Source organism: Erinaceus europaeus, chromosome 17 (assembly GCF_950295315.1).
Source record: "Erinaceus europaeus chromosome 17, mEriEur2.1, whole genome shotgun sequence".
NCBI lineage: Eukaryota > Metazoa > Chordata > Mammalia > Eulipotyphla > Erinaceidae > Erinaceus > Erinaceus europaeus.
In genome coordinates, this window is record NC_080178.1 from 14,908,659 (window position 1) to 14,933,613 (window position 24,955).

General features: G+C 41.4%; 1 protein-coding gene across 4 annotated transcripts in view; it reads right to left on the bottom strand.

The window, feature by feature from the left end:
* The window catches only part of CSTPP1 (centriolar satellite-associated tubulin polyglutamylase complex regulator 1), a 228,401-nt gene that overhangs the window by 123,503 nt on the left and 79,943 nt on the right, over positions 1-24,955 (bottom strand). For 3 of the 4 annotated variants that reach the window (XM_007519069.3, XM_016186432.2, XM_060176490.1), the window contains one exon: positions 10,151-10,281. The exons of the other annotated variant lie outside the window; for it this stretch is intronic. In XM_007519069.3, the coding sequence (XP_007519131.1) occupies positions 10,151-10,281 (131 nt within the window). The remainder of the gene's footprint in view (positions 1-10,150; positions 10,282-24,955) is intronic. 4 annotated transcript variants of the gene reach the window in all.

The following is a 24,955-nucleotide window of genomic DNA, read 5'->3' on the forward strand; positions in this document are numbered from 1 at the left end:
GCTTTTGCTTGTTATGTATTAAAATTCAGAACTGACACATTCTGGGACTGAAAGACGTTCTAAAGTTTAATATATTCCCTGGAAGAAATTGGGGATATATCAAAAATACTAAATCAAAAAATTTTAGGATCACCTAGACTGAAAAGTGTTTGGTCTTTAAAAAAAATCATAGGCCATCTGACTAAGAATCATCATAATAAATATCCAGCATAAAATCTAGGTCTTGTTTATGGCACAGGAGAAACAGGGAACATTTGGAAGTGCTTCTTAGCAGCTGGATGAATTACTGGCAGCTGCTACAAGAAAGATGGAGAAACCCACATCTGCTAAGAGTTCAGATGCTCTATGGGTCCCTTGTGATAGGAAATAAATTCTTGAAGAGGTCCCACTTTTAAATCAGGAAAAGAATTAAGGCTAGCTGATGACTGCTTTCCTTAGTTATCTCCATGTGCTGTTTAACAGAATCCAACTTGAGATATAGAAACCAATCTTCAACATAGGGAGTAGTCAATGTTTTCTGATTGATTAATGGGCAGGGAAAGGAAGGTTATGATGAGCTAGCACAAACTCCACCCATCTACTGACAGCTGCCAGGTTTGTTTGCTTAGTTGGCTGGTTGGTTGGTTCTGTTTTTAGAGAGAGATCAATAGGATATTTTTAAACTAGTTCACTTAAAATTAAAGTTTTACCTACCAGTGCATATACTCTATAAAGGAAATGATGTTATTCTCTGTATATGAAGTCTTGAATATGTCTTGAGCAGTAGTATAATTGAGATGAATGACCTCTAGAGTCACACGTCACAGAAATAGTGACTGGAGTAGTAGGGACGGTACACACTAGTCAGCGTGTTGGCAAATCTGAGTTCCATTTCCAACTCTGCACTCCTTTAGGTAATACCACTTCACCACTTGTGAGATAGGCACTGCAATCCCTGCCTTGCTTGTTTGTATGGTACTGGAAACAACCTAGTAAGATGGTAGGTAGACAGTTTTAGAAAAAAAGTTCCAGTTCCAGTAACTAAAGAGAAAAATGTTGTAATAGGAGTCTGGTGATGATGCACCTGTTGTAAGCATACATGTTACAATACTCAAGGACCAGGGTTCAAGCCCCCGGTTCCCACCTGCAGGGGGAAAGCTTTGCAAGTGGTGAAGAAGGGCTGCAGGTGTCTCTCTCCCTGTCTCTCCTTTGCCTCTCAATTTTTAGATGTTTCTTTCCAATAAATAAAGATAATAAAAAAGTTTTAAATGTTGTAACATTGATTAGCACAGGGTAGGGGAACTTGTAAATTCCATGGTACAAGTCTCGACAAAAATAAACTCTAAGGATATTAAGTGAAATATGTCAGTCTTGACAGGGATGCAGTCTCCTGTGCTAAATAGGAATAGACATGGACCTAGGTCAGATCTATGGGGTTTACAGTTAATGGTATTTATATCCTTTTTCCATATTTGGGAGCTTCTCTCTGCCCTGATCCAGCTTTCTGGTCCTATCCTCAACTCTGACACCATCTCGCCAGACAATACTCCTAGACCATTTGCATGTTAACTGTTGAGCTCAGGCAAAATAATCAGTGAAGTCCTACTTTCAATTGAAAGTAGGACACCAAAGTAAAAACCCAGTGGTGAGGGGGAGGGTGGACATGTGGCTTCCTGGGCCGGCAGGGGGTTGGAGGTGGGGGTGGGTGGGTGGGATGGGTCACAATCTTTTGGTGATGGGAATGGTGTTTATGCACAAACCTATTAAATTGTAGTCATATAAATCACTATTTATTAATATAAGAGGGGGAAAATTGATTGTATGTCTAACAAAGGGACTTTTCAAAGTTAACCCAATTATCAAATAATGTGATGATAACAGTAACTATCCATTGTCTTCTTGAACCCTAAGACAGCAGGAACCTCACATTTCCACTATAGAGCCTAAACTTCCCCCAGTCCTGGGACCCTAGGGTAGGGCCCACTTTCCCGTATGCTTCTCCCAATTCTTATCAAATAATATTGCATCCGCTGATCGCAACCTAATCAATGCAACAAGTACCATCCCAGCATGCTTCACTTCAGACTGTGTCCAGAGACTTCAGGTGTGGAATGACAGCCCATCAGCTTCATCACTCGGGTGAGACCTTTCCTTTCAGAGTATTCTCTAATTCCATCCCAGGTGGTTCACTTCCTAACAAAGTCCCAAAACCTAGATATACACCAGGTTCCAGGAGATAGAGCATATGTTCACACGTATCCATAAACCAGGGCAAATATACACCTGAAAGCAGAAGTACACTAGAGTTTGCAGTGAGTCCCCCCCAACACTTCATCTCCACTATTCCAACCTTTGGGTCCATGATTCTTCAACAATTTGTTTGGCTTTGTATGTTAACTCTCTTTTTAGCCACCAGGTTCCAGATGCCATCAGGATTCCGGCCAGGCTTCCCTGGACTGAAGACCCCACCAATGCGTCCTGGAGCTCTGCTTCCCCAGAGACTCACCCTACTAGGGAAAGAGAGAGGCAGACTTGGAGTATGGATCGATCAGTCAACGCCCATGTTCAGTGGGGAAGCATAGGAGCCAGAACAGAGCCCTGGGGGAGGCCACTTGAGACAAGTCTCCATCTGCTAGACTTGTCACCCAGATGCACCCGGAATCTTCTGTTTTGGAGAAGAAACGATATAGTGTTGGCCACCCATGGAGGCAGGCATCTTGAGATCTTGACTAGGAGACCACGGTGCCAGACCGTGTCATAGGCTGCTGTGAGATCAACAAAGACAGCACCCGTCTTTAAATTCTTCTGGAATCCATTTTCAATGTAAGTTGAGAGGGCCAGGACTTGTTTGCAGGTAGATCTTCCTGGGCGGAAACCAGCTTGGGCGGGTGATAGGAATTTCTCTGTAAGAGGAGAAATTTGTGACAGAAGCAGCCTCTCAAGGAGTTTGTAACACATGGAGAGGAGAGAAATTGGTCTATAGCTGGCGGCCAGTGTTGGGTCTTTCTTTGGTTTCAAAACTGCTATTATCTTCGCACGACGCCAAATTTTGGGCAAAGATTCGGATTCCAAGATGTGGGACAGGAATGAAGCGAGCCACTTCTTTGCCGCGGGGCCCAAGTTAAGAATGAGTTCTGGGGTGATGTTATCATAGCCAGCAGCTGTTCCTGGTTTAACCCTCTTCAAAGCGTCTTCCAGTTCAAACAGTGTAAAGGGAGAGAGTTTTGGAGATGGACAAGATAAACAGAAGTGGGATGACCACTCATAGGAAATTTCTCTTTTCCAGACTGGGTCGATCTTAGCACGTCCAACTTGAGTTAGGTGACTGGCCACTGAGTTTGGAGATACAGGAGGATGGGAGACGGGAGAGGGTTGGTTACCGACATCCAGACTATGAAGAAGCTTTCAGGCCTTCCTACTTGAGTGGGTGAAGTTCAGACTTTCCGTGAGTTGTTGCCAGCGGGCTTGGCGTGCTGCATCCACGGAGGCAATGAGATGGTCGGCCACATCTGGGTCGCCCAACTCATCATACTGCTTTAGTAGTTGCTCGCATTCAGCATCAAAACAAGGCGTATAGTTAGCAAGTCTCCCACGAGAAATAGCTTGGGAAGCTGCTTTGAAGATGGCTTGGCGGAAGCGCCTGTAGGAATCTTCAGAGGGGATTCAGTTAATTGGAATTGCAGGAATAGATTTGTTGGTAAGATCACTGAACAGATGCCAGTTTGCTTTCCGAAAGTTCCATCTTAGTTTCTTAATTTAATATTTACATCAATGACCTCCCAGAAACTTCTTCAAGGAAGTTCATCTACGCTGATGACATCTGCTGTGCAACTCAGGCATCCAAGTTCGACATCCTCGAGGAAACACTCACGAAAGACATGTCTCTGATATCTGATTACTGTAAAAAATGGCGACTAATCCCTAGCACTGCAAAAACGGTATCATCTGTTTTCCATCTACACCATGCCTCGGCCTTGCGTGAGCTTAATGTGCAGCTTGACAATACGAGAATCCGGCATGATGCCCAGCCAGTCTATCTTGGCGTTACTCTCGATCGCACTCTGTCATTTCACAAACATCTCATAAAAACTGCAGCAAAGGTGGGCGCAAGGAATAACATCATTGCAAGACTGGCCAGCTCCTCATGGGGCCGTGAGCGCTTCCACACTACGATCATCATCTCTGGCATTATGCTATTCCACTGCAGAATACTGTGCCCCAGTATGGTTCCGTAGCCCCCATGTCCACTTGGTCGATTCCAAATTATATTCCTCCATGAGGATCATTTCTGGAACCATCCATTCCACCCCGGTTCCATGGCTGCCAGTTCTTAGCAACATCGGCCCGCCAGATATTCGTCGGGATGCGGCATCATCTAAGTTCATTTCCCATGTCTACGCTCGACCGGACCTGCCAATATACGCAGATATCTTCGCCCACCCTGTCCAACGCTTGACGTCTCGTCACCCAATCTGGTCCCCTATGCCTACACTGAACTTCTCTGTTCCAGACTCTTGGAAACAGAGTTGGTAGTCAGCTGAGGTAAAGAACAAACACCTCATTACAGACCCCTGCAAGCGTCAACCCGGCTTTGACCTAGCACGTTATGATTGGGCCCTCCTCAATCGCTATCGAACAGGCCATGGCTGGTGCGCCGCTATGTTCCATCGCTGGGGAGCCAGAGACGACCCGAACTGCACCTGCGGCTACAGACAGACTATGACCCACATAGTCAATGACTGCCACCTCTCCAGATTCAAAGGAGGTCTCGAAACTTTACATCAGGCTCAACCTGACGCTGTTGACTGGCTACGGAAGAAGGGCACACGCTAGAAGAAGAAGTGGGGAAGCAATTACAGAAGCCAGACCTCCCACCTTCTGCAACCCACAACGACCCTGGGTCCATGCTCCCAGAGGGATAGAGAATGGGAAAGCTATTGGGGAGGGGATGGGATATGGAGATTGGGTGGCGGGAATTGTGTGGAGTTGTACCCACCCCCCTATGATTTTGTTAATGTCTCCTTTCTTAAATTAAAAAAAAAAAATCAGTGAAGTCATGGGCCTCAGGAATATACCTAAAATAGACTTCCTAGCCTTTTCCAACATGAAAACCCCAAATCACATCTAGATTAAAATTTTTTCATTATTATTTATTTTCCCTTTTGTTGCCCTTGTTGTTCTTTATTGTTGTTGTAGTTATTGTTGTTGTTGATGTCGTCATTGTTGGATAGGACAGAGAGAAATGTAGAGAGATGGGGAAGACAGAGAGTGGAAGAAAAAGAGAGACACCTGCAGACCTGCTTCACCGCTTGTGAAATGACTCTCCTCCTGCAGGTGGGGAGCCAGGGCTCGAACTGGGATTCTTACTCAGGTTCTTGTGCTTTGCGCCACGTGCGCTCAACCCGCTGCGCTACCGCCCGACCCCCTAGATTTTTTTTTATGTGACTATAATATATATATTTTTCCCTCCAGGGTTATTGCTGGGGCTCGATGCTTGCAATATGAATCCACTGCTCCTGGAGGCTATTTTTTTCCTTTTTTGTTGCCCTCGTTATTTATTGTTACTGTGTTATTGCTGTTGTTGTTGGGTAGGACAGAGAGAAATTGAGAGAGGAGGGGAAGACAGAGGGGGGAGAGAAAGATAAGACACTTGCAGACCTGTTTCAGCGCTTGTGAAACGACCCCCCTGCAAGTGAGGAGTAGGGGGCTGGAACCAGGATCCTTGAGCTTGGCGACATGTGCACTTAACTCACTGCACTACCACCCAGCCCCCTCATCTATATTCTTACCCTTTGGTTCCTATTTATTAAGCAATCTGTTCTACTTTATAACTTAATGCTTTTCAGCCACCAAGTCGCAAATGCTACCATGACGCCAACCTGACTTCCGTGGGTGGACAACCTCACCAATGTGTCCTGGAACCCCACCTCCCCAGAGCCCTGTACCACTAGGGAAAGATAGAAACAGGCTGGGGGTGTGGATAGACCTGCCCATGTCCATGTCCAGTGTAGAAGCAATTACAGAAGCCAGACCTCCCACCTTTTGCACCCGATAGAGATCTTTGGTCCATACACCCAGAGGGAAAAAGAATAGGAAAACTTCTAATGACGGACAGGGATATGGAATCTGGTGGTGGGAATTGTATGAATTGAACCCCTCTTATCCCACAATATTGCCAATCACTATTAAATCACTAACTAACAAAAAAAAAAGGAAAATAATATATTTGGAATAATTGTGTCATACATAGAGATTAAAATGAACCTGTATTTAACATAGGACACATGTAGCATTATAACTTATAAACACATTTACATATATCAATAAAATTATGTTTAATAAAAGAAGAACTATGTCAGTCTTAAAAGGATAAAGATTGTTCAGTTCCACCAATATGAGCTACCACAATAGCACAATTCACAGAGACACACTGGAATGGGGCCTCCAAGAAAGGAACTGGGGGGAAGCGAGGAATGGGGAGTTAATATTTAATAGGTGTGGAATTTCAGTTTGGGAAGGTTCTGGGTGGTGATAATGGTTTCATAATAATGTGAGTATAATGTGCTGCTCAACTTCACATTTGCCTGGGAATGTATAACTGTCTTCGCACTCACGTATGCCCAATCCAATCACCAAATCCCGTGGACTCAGACTCTGTAAGGTCCTTTCCAACACCATGAACACTTCCTTGATTTGGGGGTTTTAGTGTTGGTTCTTACTATCTTACTCCTACTGAACCTCCAAAGTATTTTCCCTATCTTCAGTCTCACCCTTTATGTCTTTGGAATGTTCTTTCAGAACTCAATTAGCACCACACACCCTTCCTGTCTAAAATCCTTCAAATGATACCTATAGAATAAAATTCAACTTCTTTTTTAAAAAAATATTTATTTATTTATTTATTTATTCCCTTTTGTTGCCCTTGTTGTTTTATTGTTGTAGTTATTGATGTCGTCATAGTTGGATAGGACAGAGAGAAAAGAAGAGAGGAGGGGAAAACAAAGGGAGGAGAGAAAGAGAGACACCTGCAGACCTGCTTCACCGATTGTGAAGTGACTTCCTTGCCAGTGGGGAGCCGGGGGCTCAAACTGGGATCTTAATTCAACTTCTTTTTTATGGTAGGACAGAAGTCCTTTAAAATCTAACTCTTTGGGGGTCGGGCAGTAGTGCAGCGGGTTAAGTGCACATGGTGCAAAGTACAAGGACTGGTGTAAGGATCCCGTTCAAGCCCCCGGCTCCCTACCTGCAGAGGGGTTGCTTCACAGGTGGTGAAACAGGCCTGCAGGTGTCTATCTTTCTCTCCACCTCTCTAGCTTCCCCTCCTCTCTCACTTTCTCTCTGTCTCATATATCAGTTATAACAACAACAATAATAATAACAACAAGGGCAACAAAAATAGCCTCCAGGAGCAGTGGATTCATAGTGCAGGCACCGAGTCTCAACGATAACCCTGGAGGCAAAAAATAAATAAATAAAAATAAATTATTAAAAATAATTAAAAAATAAATAAAATCTAACTCATTCCATTACAAGCTTATCTTCCCTAACTTCCATCATAAGCACCAGATGAGCGTTTCTCAGTCTAGTTCCTTTGTGCTCTGTGCCACAGCACAGGTTCTCCCTAGAATGCCTTCCTCTGCTTTATTCATGGGGACAACTCTACTCTTCCTGCCCAGTTTCATCAGACAGTTAATTGTCAGGAGATTTCTCTCACCCAAACTCTCCTCTTACTAACAACAGTATCCACTCAAGTAGGAAGGCCTGGAAGCTTCTTCATAGTCTGGGTGCTGGTAGCCAACCCTCTCCCGTCTCCCATCCTCCTGTATCTCCAAACTCAGTGGCCAGTCACCTAACTCAAGTTGGACATGCTAAGATCGACCCAGTCTGGAAAAGAGAAATTTCCTATGAGTGGTCATCCCACTTCCGTTTATCTTGTCCATCTCCAAAACTCTCTCCCTTTACACTGTCTGAACTGGAAGACGCTTTGAAGAGGGTTAAACCAGGAATGGCTGCTGGCTATGATAACATCACCCCAGAACTCATTCTTAACTTGGGCCCCGCGGCAAAGAAGTGGCTCACTACATTCCTGTCCCACATCTTGGAATCCGAATCTATGCCCAAAATTTGGCGTCGTGCGAAGATAATAGCAGTTTTGAAACCAAAGAAAGACCCAACACTGGCCGCCAGCTATAGACCAATTTCTCTCCTCTCCATGTGTTACAAACTCCTTGAGAGGCTGCTTCTGTCACAAATTTCTCCTCTTACAGAGAAATTCCTATCACCCGCCCAAGCTGGTTTCCGCCCAGGAAGATCTACCTGCGAACAAGCCCTGGCCCTCTCAACTTAACATTGAAAATGGATTCCAGAAGAATTTAAAGACGGGTGCTGTCTTTGTTGATCTCACAGCAGCCTATGACAAGGTCTGGCATCGTGGTCTCCTAGTCAAGATCTCAAGATGCCTGCCTCCATGGGTGGCCAACACTATATCGTTTCTTCTCCAAAACAGAAGATTCCGGGTGCATCTGGGTGACAAGTCTAGCAGATGGAGACTTGTCTCAAGTGGCCTCCCCCAGGGCTCTGTTCTGGCTCCTACGCTATTTAATATTTACATCAATGACCTCCCAGAAACTTCTTTAAGGAAGTTCATCTACGCTGATGACATCTGCTGTGCAACTCAGGCATCCAAGTTCGACATCCTCGAGGAAACACTCACGAAAGACATGTCTCTGATATCTGATTACTGTAAAAAATGGCGACTAATCCCTAGCACTGCAAAAACGGTATCATCTGTTTTCCATCTACACCATGCCTCGGCCTTGCGTGAGCTTAATGTGCAGCTTGACAATACGAGAATCCGGCATGAAGCCCAGCCAGTCTATCTTGGCGTTACTCTCGATCGCACTCTGTCATTTCACGAACATCTCATAAAAACTGCAGCAAAGGTGGGCGCAAGGAATAACATCATTGCAAGACTGGCCAGCTCCTCATGGGGCGCGAGCGCTTCCACACTACGATCATCATCTCTGGCATTATGCTATTCCACTGCAGAATACTGTGCCCCAGTATGGTTCCGTAGCCCCCATGTCCACTTGGTCGATTCCAAATTATATTCCTCCATGAGGATCATTTCTGGAACTATCTGTTCCACCCCGGTTCCATGGCTGCCAGTTCTTAGCAACATCGGCCTGCCAGATATTCGTCGGGATGCAGCATCATCTAAGTTCATTTCCCATTTCGCTCGACCGGACCTGCCAATATACGCAGATATCTTCGCCCACCCTGTCCAACGCTTGACGTCTCGTCATCCAATCTGGTCTCCTATGCCTACACTGAACTTCTCTGTTCCAGACTCTTGGAAACAGAGTTGGTAGTCAGCTGAGGTAAAGAACAAACACCTCATCACAGACCCCTGCAAGCGTCAACCCGGCTTTGACCTAGCATGTTATGATTGGGCCCTCCTCAATCGCTATTGAACAGGCCATGGCCGGTGCGCCGCTATGTTCCATCGCTGGGGAGCCAGAGATGACCCGAACTGCCCCTGCGGCTACAGACAGACTAAGGCCCACATAGTCAATGACTGCCACCTCTCCAGATTCAAAGGAGGTCTCGAAACTTTACATCAACCTGACGCTGTTGACTGGCTACGGAAGAAGGGCAAACGCTAGAAGAAGAAGACAACAGTATCCCGATCTCATACCTCACTCAGGAGTTTTCTTCTTTGTATTCACATCATTCCTTGAATTATTCATGATATTTTGATCTCTGTCACAAGAAGATCTCTGGAGTGAGATCAGCTCAGTATGAATCTGGCCCCTGCATTTGTTATGTAGCCCTGCCAGATTACTTAACCACTCTCAGTCTCTGTTTCATCAGCTTTTAGATGGGAATTATAGTACCCAGCACAGAGAGATGTTGTGGAGATTAAACAAATCGCCCGTAGTGCACTCAGAACTAAGTTTAGATCTTAGTAAGTCTCATTAAAGACAGTGATGGTGGCAGTAATAATGGGTGTAGTGTCTTTAGCCAAAGATATGAAACTCCCTAGAGAAAGCTGTTCTGGAATCTTGAATAACATTCAGTCAAACAGTTCCTCTAGATACAGGAATAAGAAAGGCAAGATTTCAGGAGAAGTAGTAAAGGAAGGAAAATAAAATAACTTGGGAAAACTTACCACCATTTTTGCCCACAGTTCGGAAGCATCTCCAGAAGGCCCGTAAAAATGATGCCCTGTTATGAGGGGTGGCTTGGATGAAGCTGAACTCCCGAAAAAGAATGTGAGTTCCCTGACATACACTATTAAAACTGCAAAGAGAAAAATCAAAAGATTAGATAGTTAGTTCCAGAAGGCTGGAATCAATATGAAAAAAATCAAGACCAGAAAGAATCACTGCCCTCCAAAGAGAAGCAATTTTTTTCTCAAAAAAAAAAAATATATATATATACATATACACATGAATAAACAAAAGTCTCTCTATAGATTAGAAGACCATAAAGTACTATAAATTAGATCAAGTTCTCCTATGAAGAAATATGTTCACATAATCATATCCTTTGGAAAAGTTCTTAGAGTGTTTCTTCCTCTCACATCTATATATGAAGGAAATTTTAGCCAGTTAACTGGGACAGCTGATCCAGTGAATCTTTCAGTTTTTAAACTGGATGACATGGACACTCACATCTTTTTGGAGACTATTTTTCTCTTACACCATTTGGAATCATCTTTCCTTAAAAATATTCTTTCTGTACTCTTCCTGACCTGTACTAGCTGTCACAGAATGACATGGCCTATGGGGATGTATGTAACTCAATTGTCTGTTCCAGTTTGGGGCTGGTGTTGTATAACTCTCTTGACAATAACCTCAGAGGCAAGTCCATGTGCCAAAGGATATAAAAGGTTCCAAATAGAACACTAAAGGCAAATAAGAACAAGGGTAAAAAGTGGCCCCTGAATGAGAGTATGAAGCAAAGCTCCAGGGCTCAAGTGAGTCATTGCTTAAGCTGGGCCAGAGAAGGGGGAAAGTTCTTCTGCCAAAGAAATAAGGGCTTTAGAAGCTGGAGTAATCTAAAAATGGAAATTCCACACACAAAAAAAAAAATCCAGGCAATTATCCAATAATCATCACTACCAAAGGCAAACTTCAGGTTCCAGAAAACTCCCAAGTTTCCTGACAAGTAAATCATAAGTGGAAAATATGTTCATCTTTGTGGAGCAGTAGACATTAAACTGAAGGTGGCAAGCAGCAGAGTGGACATAGTAACCCAAATGCCGAGTCTCATTTGTTAATCATTTAAAAGGGGGAAAACTAGTCTCAGTAGGAAAAGATTTTTTCAGGAGCCATCTGGTCCATTTTCCTTTTCCCTGACTAGGTTCAGGGGGAAGTGTCTAATTTGTCTTTAACATAGAATATGTTATCACTTAGGGTAAAATGACCCTCTTCCTGTTAATATTAACAATGCAGTATGAAAAAGCAAATTACATACTTTTCTTCCCTCGTGAAAACAAACACAGACATCTCTTTCTAAGACATGACAAAGAAACATGAGGACAACATTTGGCAAAGGGTTTGGCTAGAAGAGGGGGGAAAATAAAAGCAACGGACGTGTTCTGAGCCATGAAGTTTGTGGCAGTACTATTGTCTTGAGCAAAGGAAAAATGGACTATTACAGGTAAATGGAGTAGGCAATGTTTCCAGCAAACGTTGTCTAAATGGTAACAGTGAAGTTAAATTTATCAAGATACCCAACAAAGGATTAGTTCCAAAGTGTGCTGCATATACTTTCAGAGAAAAAAGGTAGTGTCCAGGCAGTAATAACCATTAATAGGTGAAACTGTACCCTTATTTTAGTTTTAAAAGCGTATCTTGTTGTTTGCTTTTAGACAGACACACAGAGCAGGGTGGAGGTGGAGTGGGGGGAGGGAGAGAGAGAGAATAGCTCTGAAGCATCCTTCAATGTGGTAGGGATTGAGCTAAAACCTGGGTTACGTTTATGTTCATGACAGCAGCTCACTATCCAGGTGGGTTATTTTGCCAGCCCAAATAAATCTTTTATGCATTTTATGGGATAGTTTATGCATTGAAGAGTCTGATTGAGCTTCATTGTACAGATCATAAGAATTTATATAAGAATTTACAAAATAAGGACTGGTGAGATACCTCATCTGGGAAGGGGCCTGCTTGCCATGCAGCACAGCCCAGGTTCTTACTTTTTGTCTCTTCTGGGAGCTACTCATTGGATTTGTATGCCTGCTATTGTGGTTTGATCCTCAGCACCACAATCAACATAGTACTCTGATTTCTCTTGCTCTCTATCATCTTGTGTGAAGCTCTCTTCCACTTGGGATAAATAAAATATATCTTTAAAAGTTTTTCCCATATATTTATCTATATAGTTTTCTTTTCTTTTTTTTTTAAGATTTTATTTATTTATTGATGAGAAAGATAGGAGGAGAGAAAGAACCAGACATCACTCTGGTACATGTGCTGCCGGGCTCGAACTCAGGACCTCACGCTTGAGAGTCCAGCACTTTACCCACTGCGCCACCTCCCGGACCACAATCTATATAGTTTTCTAAAATGTACAATTCTCATTATCTTTATAGTTCTCCAAAAACAAGGTAAGGAACAAAGCACACTTTGAATAACTTAGCAGCGGCAGAGGAGGACCTAGTGGGGGTTGTATTGTCTTATGGAAATGTTATACATGTACAAACTATTGTATTTTACTGTTGACTGTAAACCATTAATCCCCTAATAAAGAAATAAAAAATAATAACTTAGCAGTAGCACTTTTCTCATCTTCCAGTTAATATTTCCTGGAATTTGATATATCTACCTTTTAAAATGGAAAAAATATTTTATTGTGGTAACATATATCATTCTAACTATTCATAATATTTTATCATTTTTAATCACACCATATTTATACTTTTGATCACTGAAAGTATATAGTTCAGTGATAATTAAATATAGTCACAATCCATCCTGTGAAACCATCACCATGAGCTATAGCCTAACCTTTTTTTTTTTTTTTTAACCAGAGCACTATTTAGCTCTGGCTTATGGTGGTGCTGGGGATTGAACCTAGGACCTTCAGTGCTTCAGGCATGAAAGGCTTTTTGAATAAACACTGTGCTGTCTCCCCAGGCTTTTTGAATAACCACTGTCCTGTCTCCCCAGCCCTAGCTCAAACTTTTCATTATCCCCAACAAAAACTCTAAATTCATTATAAAACAATTCTCCTCTCCATCTTTTTCCCAGACTACAGAGACTTTCTGTCTCTATAAATTGTCTAGTCTAGATGTCACAGGTAAAAAGAATCAAAGACTACTTGTTCTTTTGTGACTGGTATATTTCACTAATTAACATTTTTCAAGATCTATTCATGCTATAACATATATCGAACCACACTCCTTTTAAGGCCGAATAATATTCCATTGTATGTATATATAGTATTTTGCTTATCCACTTATCTGTTGATGGTCACTGAAAATATTTCTATCTTACTGTGAACATTGATTGCCTTGTAAAAGTTGATACACAAGTATCCAAGTCCCTGCTTTCAAGTCTTTTGAATATATACTGAGATGTGAAACTGTTGGTTCATGTAAAAATCCCATGCTTAGCCTTTTGAGAAATAGCCAAATTGTTTTCCCAGTGGCTGAACCATTTTATATTCTTCCCAGCAATGCTAGGTACCAAGTTCTCCAGATCTTCATCAACACTTACTCTTTCCTCCCTACCCCCCAAAAAAAGCCACCCTGGTGAAGTGTGACGTTGATATTTCACTGTGGCTTTGATTTTCATTTCCTTAAAAATTAATGATGCCAAGTATCTTTTCATTTCATGTACTTACTCACTACCAGGTTGCATTGGATCGACCTTCTCGTGGTGCATCCCGTGAGTACCCATTCATTGGGGAAACTGATGATCCTTCCTAGCCGACTGAATCCACATGGATCCCAGTCACTTTCAAAGCCAGCAACAAGCAGCTCCTGACAGCTTTCAACCTGACGCTGTTGACTGGCTACGGAAGAAGGGCAAACGCTAGAAGAAGAACTGACTACCTGTATGTCTTTGGAGAAATACCTAAGTACTTCACTCATTTTTTTACTGAATGTTTTTTTTTTTTGTCTCTTGAGTTGCTGGGAATTCCTTATATTTTCTGGATATACATCCCTTATAAATGTTTTTTCCAATTGTGTAAATTGTCCTTTACTTACTTGATAGTATACTTTGGAATACAAAATATCATCATCATAATTATTATTTCTGTTGTTTTTGTTGCCATGGGGTTTATAAGGGCTTCATTCCATTGCTCCTGGTGGATTTATTTATTTATTTGTTATTTAGTTTCCAGAGCATTGCTCAGCTCTGGCTTATGGTGGTGCAGCGCATTGAACCTGGAACCTCAGAGTCTCAGGCATGAGAGTTGTATGCATAACCATTATCTTATCCCTCCCACCCTCTCTTCTCTTCTTTTGGAGAGAGGATGAAAGACAGGGAGAGAGAGAGAGAGGGAGACATCACAGGTACCTGCACCGTTTGTAAGGTTCCCTTTGCATAGTGCTCTCCTATGGTGCCTGACAGCTCAAACCTGGGCTCTGGGGGATGGAAAAGTGTATCTTCTACTGGATGGATCATCTCTTGGTCTCCAACGGTCTTAAGTTTTATGAAATCCAATTTATCTATTATTTTTCCCCCCTGTGCTTTTGGCATTATATCCATGAACCCATTGCCAAATCCAGTGACATAAATCTATTAGATTGTTTTTTTTTTTTTCAAAAAGTTTTATAGTTTTCGGGACAGCAAGACAGCTTACTTGGATAATGTGCCTGCTTTGCCAGGAGCACAACCAGGTTCAAGTCCTGTCCCTACCACACCAGAGGAAGCTTTAGTGCTTTCTTTTCTCTGTCTCTATCCGAAAAAGTTGTCCAGACTGGTCCAACCCTGACAATAACCAGAAAGAAAGAAATAAACACACAAAAATTTGTTTGTTCTCTTTTTTAAACCAGAGCACTGCTCAGGGGGATTGAACTGGGACTTTGGAGCCTCAGGCATGAAAATCACTTTGCATAACCATTATGCTTCTACCCAAGCCCCAAAACTTGTTTCTTAAGTTTAGGTTTATGATCCATTTTGGGATAATTCTTGTATAAAATATTAGATAAAGGTCTAAAAATCTATCTTTTGCTTGTGGTTATCCAGTTTTCCCAGAAGCATTTGTTAAAAAGATTTGTTAAAAAGTTATTTCCCCCCAGTGAATGGTACCCTTGGCACCCTTGTTGAAAATCCATTGACCATACATGTAGGATTTGTTTTTGGCTTTCTATTCTCTTGTATTATCTTCCAGTGATCTATATGTCTGTCCTTATGCTGAAAGCATACTATTCTAATCACTGTGACTTTGTATTCAGTTTTAAAGGTAAAGAATTGGAGGCCAATTTTCTTCTTTTTCAAGATCGTCCTGGCTATTTCAGGACAATTTCTTTGTAATGCCAATGAATGTGAGGATAAGCTATTCCATTCCTATGAAAAAGACTGTTGGGGTTTTTGATAGGGATTGTGCTGAATCTGTAGGTTACGCTGGGTCGCAGGGCTTAAGAAGTTCATGTGTCCCTAGGCATGAACAATGGGCATCTTTCCATTTACTTCTCTAAATTTTTATTCAGCAGCATTTTATGGTTTTTAAAATGCAAGTTGTTTGCCTTTTTAGTTAAATTTATTCCTAAGTATTTTATTCTTTTCATGCCACTATAAATGGATTTTTTTTTTCCTGCCAGAGTTTCACTGAGGCTTCAAGCCTATGTGATTCTACTGTTCCCAGCAGACTGTTTTTTGCTTTCTTTTTTCTAGATAGGAAGTGAAAAAGGGAGAGACAAAGAGAGAGAGAGAAGAGAAAGAGTGACAGAGGGAGAAAGAGAGAGAGAGCGGGAGAGAGAGAGAGAAGGAGCGAGGTACCAATAGTATCACTCCACTACTCCTGAAGCTTCCCCCAGTGCTAGCACCTGGGCCATGCACGTGGCAAAGCTGCACAATATCCTGGTGAGCAAGCTGCTTGCCTGCTCTATATATTTCACTCTGTATAGAGTAGAAAGACCGGGCCAGAGGGGCTTCTCAGCAATATCATGCAAGCACAAATGCCTTCAGATCATTCTCCAGTGCCACATTAAAAAAAGGGGGGGTCAGGCGGTAGCGCAGCAAGTTAAGTGCACATGGCGCGAAGCACAAGCAAGGACCGGTGCTAGACACCCGGTTAGAGTCACTGGTTCCCCACCTGCAGGGCAGCTGCTTCACAGGCAATGAAGCAGATCTACGGGTATCTTTCTCTCCCCCTCTCTTGATTTCTCTCTGCCCTATCCAACAACGATAAACAAGGGCAAAAAAAAAAAAAAAAAAGGCCTCCAGCAGCAGAGGATTCACAGTGCAGGTACCGAGCCCCAGCAATAACCCTGGAGGCATATTACATATGCCACAGTTACATATCTGAAACCCCAGATCTCCTTCTCTCCTCTCTCTCTCTCTCTCTCTCTCTCTCTCTCTCGGAATCATGAGTCCTTGGATTTTATAAAGCACCATGTTACACAAACCCAACATGATATAACACATCTAGAAGGGTTGCTATAGCAGCGGGTGGCCAAACATATCATAACTGTCACAGTGAAATCACTTTCACTGTACGTAGACTAAAGAAAAGTGAATTTAACCTCATAAATTAATTCAGATCAAGTTAGACTCCAAACGTGTTCACTGAGAACTTACCAAAAGACAACTTAAGGGCTACTAAGATTTTTTGATTTCTGAAATGCAATTTCCTGAATACTGATAAATCTGTTGTTTTTCACAAAAACTTGTTAGACGACATATACTCTAGTTTTTCATCTGCCTGAAAATACCTTTATTTTAGTCTCTGAAGTACTAGTTTAATTGGGGTAGAAAATTCTGAGTTGGTGTGTTCTGGGAGGTGGAGCAGTGGATAAAGCGTTGGACTCTCAAGCATGAGGTCCTGAGTTCAATCCCCGACTACACATGTACCAGAGTGATGTCAGGTTCTTTCTTTCTCTCTCTCCTTCCTTTATAATAAATAAATAAATAATTTTTTAAAAGTCTGAGTTGTCACTTTATTTTATTTATAAAAAGGAAACATTGACAAAACCATAGGATAAGAGGGGGTACAACTCCACACAATTCCCACCACCAGAAGTCCATATCCCCACCCCTCCCCCGACAGCTTTCCTATTCTGTAACCCTCTGGGAGTATGGACCCAAGGTCATTGTGGCATGCAGAAGGTAGAAGGTCTGGCTTCTGTAATTACTTCCTGAGTTGTCACTGTAAAGATAACACCCTGTTGTCATCTGGCACCTGTTATTATTGTCAGGAAGTTAGCTGTCAAACTCCTGATGTTCCTAGTGGGTTAACAAATCACATAAATTACCTGCATTTTTATTAACATTCTGCAGATCCTACAATGTGTCTATAGTGTAGGTTTGTTCTGAATTTTAATTTGACTGTAGTCTTCAATTAATTCTGGAAAGTTTTGAGCCAGTATCTATTGAATTACTACTTTCTGGGACTGGGTGGTGATTCCTTCAGTTGAGCACTCAAGTTAGTGTAAGGATTTGTGTTCAACCCCCTCCTGAGGGGGTTGGGGGGAGCTTCAAAAATGGTGAAGCAGTGCTATAGATGTCTCTCTTTCTCCTTCTCTATCCTTCCACTGCAGTTTCTCTATGTCTCTCCAATATATTAATAATTATATACATATATATTAAGAGGAAGGAGTTTACTTTAAAAAATAAATAGGGTTTAGGCAGTGGTACACCTGGTTTAGCAGTGCACTCATCACAGTGCACAAGGGCACGGATTCAAGCCCCTGGTCCCTACCTGCAGAGAAGCTTCACAAATGGTCAAACAACCACGGAAGTCTCTCTCCCTCTGCTGCGGGCCAGCCCCAGCTGGTTATTAGGGTAGCCTGAAAGATGAGGGGTGTCAGTGCAGAATGAGGAAGAATGAGAGACTAGTGAGTTGATGCTGAATCAAGCTCAAGCAGACATCTCTGTCATACTCAAGCAGGGCTTTATTTTTATAGTCTTATAAGGCTTAGATCATTAAAACAAAAATCAACAAGGTATAGATTATTAAAACAAAAATCACCAAGGCTTTGGTCACTTATACAAAAGTCACCAAGGTTTTGATTATTAATACAAAAATGACCAGGTAAGAACAGCACAGGTAGGGAACACCTCCTGCTTTGTGGAACATTCACATTCCAGAGGCACTTTTCTCCCTAGAAATCACATCCCAGTTTCTGTGTCTTTTGTTATTCCCATACCTGTGTGCTAGGCAGATGTCCTACTGATTAAGATTACTATTCTACCTGTATGTTTATGGCATCCTCTTGCCCCTATGCATGAGAAACCAATGGTTCATAGAAAGTTCAAGCTTGTTCTGTTTCTAGGGGCCTTAAACAAATTGAGCAGCCCGTTTTTCATAAAATCTGTTCCATTGTTTGATCAAGGAATTCTGTTCTGTTCCTTACTGAGAAGGCACCGAGGTGGTGCTGACCTGGCCAGCCACTCCATAAAGTTAAGCTCTTTAGCTGGAATCCATCTTTCTTGTATGATCACTATGTGACCTAGGTTCTTGTGCACTATTCCTGCATGAGGAAGTGGGAGCATAGTGATGGGTGGTAGATTAAAAGGCCCACTGTATCTAGGCAGGTGCCATAACTTTCCATGTATTAATTATTCTATGTAAGGTGGCCTCTCCACTGCGGGAACCACCAATCTTTCTCTATATTTTAGAGGGAATACAAAAGGAAGTGGTGTAGATAAAGGGGAAAACAATTTTTCCTACTGGAGCCTCCTGAAAAATTCTGCGTTACTGATATTACTTGTTCCATTATGATCAGTCTTACAGAGTACAGTGCAGGTTTTGTCATTACTTTTGTTATTGGTCAGGCTCTGAGCCTGGCCACAGGTAAAGATTATCAAGACCACACAAAGCTTAATCCCAAGCCCTATTCATGACAGAAGGCAAGATGGTTTCAGTGTGGCCTGGAGAGTCCAGCCGTGGTGAACTCCCTATGAAGCTGGTATCATGTCAAACAGCTCGCGTGGTGGCGCCAGCGCCATCCTCTTTCTCTCCCCATTCCCTCTCAACTTCTCTGTCTCTATCCAAAAATAAATTTTTAAAAATTACTGCCTTTTTTGCTAGTCTATCTTCTGAATCCCAATGTCTCTTACTTACCCTTTCATATTTTCCCTAATATTTTATTTTTTACTGGATAGAGACAGAAATCAAGAGGGAGGTGGATAGAGAGTGATAGAGAGACATCTGCAGCACTGTTTCACCACCTGTGAAGCTTTTATCCTGTAGGTGGGCACTAGGGGCTTGAACCCGGGTCCTTGCACACTGAAGCACGTGAGCCACTACCTGGTCCCCCTCCTTTCATAGTTTTTATCTTTATGTTACACTTAAGTATTATCTTTGAAATTCTGAATTCTCTATTTTCTACATATTCCTATGTAGAAAATCTAGAATTTGTTCTTTTTTTAAAAGAATTTATTCTGTTAAGTTTTTAAGACTTTAGGTAACTTTTATTTCTAGAAAAAAACATTAATGATTTAATAAAGAATAACAAGATCGCTAGCTAATAGGGGTACAATTTCACATAGTTCCCACCACGAGAGTTCCATGTTCCATCCCCTCCACTGGAAGTTTCCTATTCTTTATCCCTCTCTGGACGTATGGACCAAAATTCTTCATGGGGTCAGAAGGTGGAAGGTCTGGTTTCTGTAATTGCTTCTCTGCTGGGCCTGGACACTGGCAGGTCAATCCATAGCCCCAGCCTGTTTCTATCTTTCTCTAGTGGGTTAGGGCTCTGGAGAGGGGAGGTTCCGGAACACATTGGTGATGTCATCTACCTGGGGAGGTCAGAATGGAGACCTAGTAGTGTCTGGAACTTGGTGGCTATTTCTAGAGCTTTTAGCAAGTCCTCTAAAAAATATGCATGGCGTTTGTTTCAAATGTCTGCCCTTGTATACCAATTTTTGTTCTCTTTTAAAATAACTATTTCTTTTTTAAAATGTTTTTTAATATTTTATTTATTTATTTTAATGGTAGAGAGAGAAAGACACACACACAGTTACCAGAGAACTGCTTAGCTCTAGCTTAGGTGGTGATGAAGACTGAACCTGGGACTTTTGAGCCTCAGGCATGAAAGTTTTTTGCAGAACCATTATGCTGTCTCCCCAGCCCAATAACTACTATTTATATCCCTAGACTTTATTTCAAAGTCAATTTTAAAATCATTAGTTTTAGTTAAAAAATTGTTTTAAATAATTCCCTTCATTTTCTAGGGTAGATTTGCTTTGATTGTTGGGTTACTGTCTTAGCATTAGTATATATATATATATTTATGGAATTTTAGTGTTCAGACTCATCTTAAATAAGAAAGAGTTCAGGGAGCTGGGCGGTAGCGCAGCAGGTTAAGTGCACATAGCATGAAGCGCAAGGACCGACACAAGGATCCCAGTTCAAGCCCCCAGCTCCCCACCTGCAGCAGAGTAGGTCACTTCACAAGTGTTGAAGCAGGTCTGCAGGTGTCTATCTTTCCTCCTCTCTGTCTTCCCCTTCTCTCTCCATTTCTGTCCTAGCCAACAACAGCAACAACAACAACAAGAGCAACAAAATGGGGAAAATGGCCTCCAGAAGCAGTGGATTCGTATTGTAGGCACCAAGCCCCAGCAGTAACCGTGGAGGCAAAGAGAGAGAGAGAGAGAGAGAGAGAGAGAGAGAGAGAGAGAGAGAGAGCTCATTTCTTTCTCTTTCAGTTTGCTCATACCTCATTCTCCCCTGTGGGCACACCCTAGTCCAAAACCAGTTCTTCTATTGAATGACTTAAGGTGTCATTCCCCATGATATGGAGAAAATCGTTAACTGTTTTCTATAAGCCCCGGAGTAGCTTGAACTGCTATGCCCTTGCTACAAAACTGTCTCCTTTCTCTCATATTCTCAAATTTTATATATGCCATTTCCCAGGTAACAAATAGAACATTTTGAGTCGCCATTAAGAAGGCAGAATTGGAAGAACTTGGCTCCAGTCCCCTGCTGTGGGGAAGACACTTAGTCTCTACTATTCTGTAAGAAATGAACACTCAGTTACCTATGCTTGCCTCTAGACACAAAGCACAGAGGCCTGTGGTTTTAGTCCCATTAGCACTGTGGCTTTTAGGTTCTGGCCCATAGGTGAATTTATATTGATTTTACACACGGCCATGTTAGTTGCATGTTTCCTCTAGAACATGTTTTATATTATTGCCATTGTGTTTGAGTGGACAGGTAAACCAAATCATAACTGATATGTCATTGTGACCAGGAATCCAAAAGCAAATCTTCCACCTATCTGAAAATGTCTATCTGTATTGTATTGAACACAACAAAAAGTTCTTGAACTAACATCTTCCCTCTAAAATAAAAATTTAAAAGTCCCTAAAATATCTTAAATGTCATACAGATGTATATGCCTGCCTCGTATTTCTTCAAAAGTCATATCAAACTTCATTTGAGTAAATTCTTTCATTCTTTTAAAGTGGGTTTTTTTCCTCTTGAGATTTCTTTTTTTTTTTTTTTTAACCAGAACACTACTCTGCTCTGGCTTACGGTGGAGCTAGGGAATAAACCTGGGACTTCATAGCCTCAGGCAGGAAAGTCTTTTCTTATAACCATATGCTAACTGCCCAGTCCTCTAATTTTTAATTAATTTCAAATTTACAGAAAAGTCACAAGCACAGTACAAATAATACTCTTCACTGAAGGCATTCAAATGTAAGCATATTATTATGTTTGCTAATTAAAACTTTCAATCTCTTTCTGACACACTATACACATACTAATTCTATTCAGAACTAAGAGTTAGCTGTAAACACGATGGTCTTTTGCCCCTAAATACAGTGTTTCCAAAAAAAAAGTATCTTATATAACTGTAGTAAAACTATCAAATCAGGATATTAAAAGTGATACAATAATATATAATATAAATATACAGATGTTAGTAAAGGTTCAAACTGTTCTAATAATGTCCATCACTTTACAGAAAAACAGAACTGAAGATAATATACTGCATTTAATAATCTTTCTTTAGTCTTTTAATCTCAAACAGTTCCTGAGACTTTGTATTTTAGAATACTGACTATTTTGTTGTTACCAGGGCTTCACTGCTCTGGGCCAAATTTTTCAGATAGAAAAAGAGATAAGAGACAAGAAGAGAAGGAAATATACCACAGCACCAAAGCTTCCTCAAGTCTGTATGACAAAGCAGGCACCCACCCAGGTGAGCTAACTTCCTGGCCCCACTGAGATTTTCAAAGCATACATACCACTTTGTAGAATATACTTCCATTTGGTTTTGTCTAAGGTTTCTTTTGTGATTAGATTCAGGTGGTACTTTCTGGAGCAGGGTTATCATACTTGAGTTGTTATTGAGTTGTGCTCAGTGTTTTATATCAGGAGGTACTTGCTGTTGATTAGTCTTGTTACAGGTGATGTCAACTTTGATCATTTGGCTAAAGTAGTACCTACAGGTTTCCTCATTGTAAAGCTATCTGTTGTAATTAGTAAATATCTTATAGAAAGATATTTTGAGGCTATGGAAATAATACATTCTTATTCCCCAAGCATTCTTTCACTACTTTAAGCATCCGTTAATGAGCTTTGCCAAAAGCAATAACTATGATTTTGTCCAGTGGCGATACTTCTCCTCCTAATTACATCATGTCATCTACAACTAAAAGTTGATTTTCTACAAGAGGCAGTTTATACATCTCATCTATTACATTTGTTAGAGTTCATGGGTTCTTCTATAGGTTATAATCCTTTATTATCAGTATTTATTTCAAAGTTGAAAGTATCCCAAGTTTGACTGTGAAAGTCCCTTCAGGAGATTGTTATGTCCTTTGGAAAATTTCTTACTTAATAGAATGTAATGCTCCACATTTATTTTCCTCCCCGAACCCTACTTTGGAACCAACTATTTATCCAAGAAGTCCAAGTTACTTTTAATGTAAAATTTAGATATGAGGATCCTAGGAGGTGCTGGACAGACTTTAACCCAAATGTATCATAACGTGTAGTCTCTGGATCGCTCTCTCTTTCCCACTCCTTCTCCATGTGAATGCATACACACGTATATAAGAATAGCTATATCTACAATATTAAAATCCATTGGTTCACCAGAAGAACAAATATCAAGAGATTTCACTTATATATGAGGTATAGAGAAACAAAGCAAAGGAAAAGTCAAAGTCAAAAAGAAGTAAATCTCTAGATTCTGACTGCAGAACTGAGGTCACCAAAATGCAGGAGAACCAGTAGATTTTGGTGGAGGATTATTGGTACTTTGGTGGTGGGTGTGGTGTGATAACGTATTAGAAAGAAGCAGGTTAATTGTACCTTTAAACATACAGCCTTGTAAACTAACATTACCTCAATAAAAGTTTACAAGTTGAAAAATAAAACACCCCTGAATTCACACTGATTCAATTCCAATTCACTCTACAAGGTCAATTCTACTCTTCCCTTTAAAAAATTTATTTATTTATTTAATTTATTTATTTACTTATTTATACAAGATAGAGAGGGATAGAGAGAGAGAAAGAAAATATCACTCTGGCATATACAGTGCCAGGGATCATGTTCAGAACTCATGCTTGCAAGACCAGTATTCTATCCACCATGCCACCTCCCAGAGCACCTTTCCCTTTTAAGATAGTCCATTAAAAGATATATTTATTCCCAGATCAAATAGACGGCATTTACAGTTAATGGTATTTATATATGTTTCCCAAATTTGGGAGCTACTCTCTTCCCTGATCCCGCTTTCTTGTCCTATTTCCAACCCTGACACCATTTCCCCAGATAGTACCTTTGGTCCACCTGCATGTTAGCTGTCGGGCTCAGGCAAAAATTAGGAAAGTCATGGGCTCCTTGGAATATACCTAAAATAGACCTGGTAACTTTTTCCAAAATGGAGACCCAAATCTCATCTCCTAGTCTTGCCTTTAGGTTCCAGATTATTAAACAATTTGTTCTTCTTTATATCTTAATAATTTTTCAGCTACCAAGTTGCAGATGCTACCATGACACCAACCTGACTCCCCCAGGCAGATGAACTCACCAATGTACCCTGGAAAATATCTCTCCAGATCCTTGCCCCATTAGGAAAAGATAAAATTAGGCTGGGAGGATGGATCAACCTGCCAATGCCCGTGTCCAGTGGAGAAGCAATTACAGAAGCCAGACCTTCCACCTTCTGCACCCCATAATGATCCTGGGTCCACGCTTCCAGAGATAAAGAATAGAAAAGCTTCCAGTGGAGGGAATGGGACACGGAACTCTGGTGTTGGCAAATGTGTAGAATTTTACCCCCTTATGTCCTACGGTTTTTGTCGATATTTTCCAATTTTTATTTTATAAATTAAATTTTAAAAGATATGTTTTGTTTTGTTTTTTGCATCCATGGTTATCGCTGAGGCTCAATGCCTGCACTACAAATCCACTGCTCCTGGAGGCCATTTTTTTCCCATTTTGTTGCCCTTGTTGTTGCCTTTGTTGTTGTCATTATTGTTATTGTTGCCATTGATGTTGTTGTTGGATAGGACAGAGAGAAATCAAGAGAGAAGGGGAGACAGAGAGGGACAGAGAAAGACAGATACCTGCAGACCTGCTTCACCACTTGTGAAGCGACTCCCCTGCAGGTGGGGAACCAGGGGCTCAAACCAGGATCCTTACGCTGGTCCCTGCGCTTCACACCATGTGCGCTTAACCCACTGTGCTACCACTCAACCCCCTAAAGATATGTTCATATATATATATATGTTTCACTGAGAAATTAGTTTTTGACACTGATTTCTCTTGTGGCCATAGGTTACAAAGAGACTTCCACAATTTTGGGGCCAGGCGGTGGTGCACCTGGTTAAAA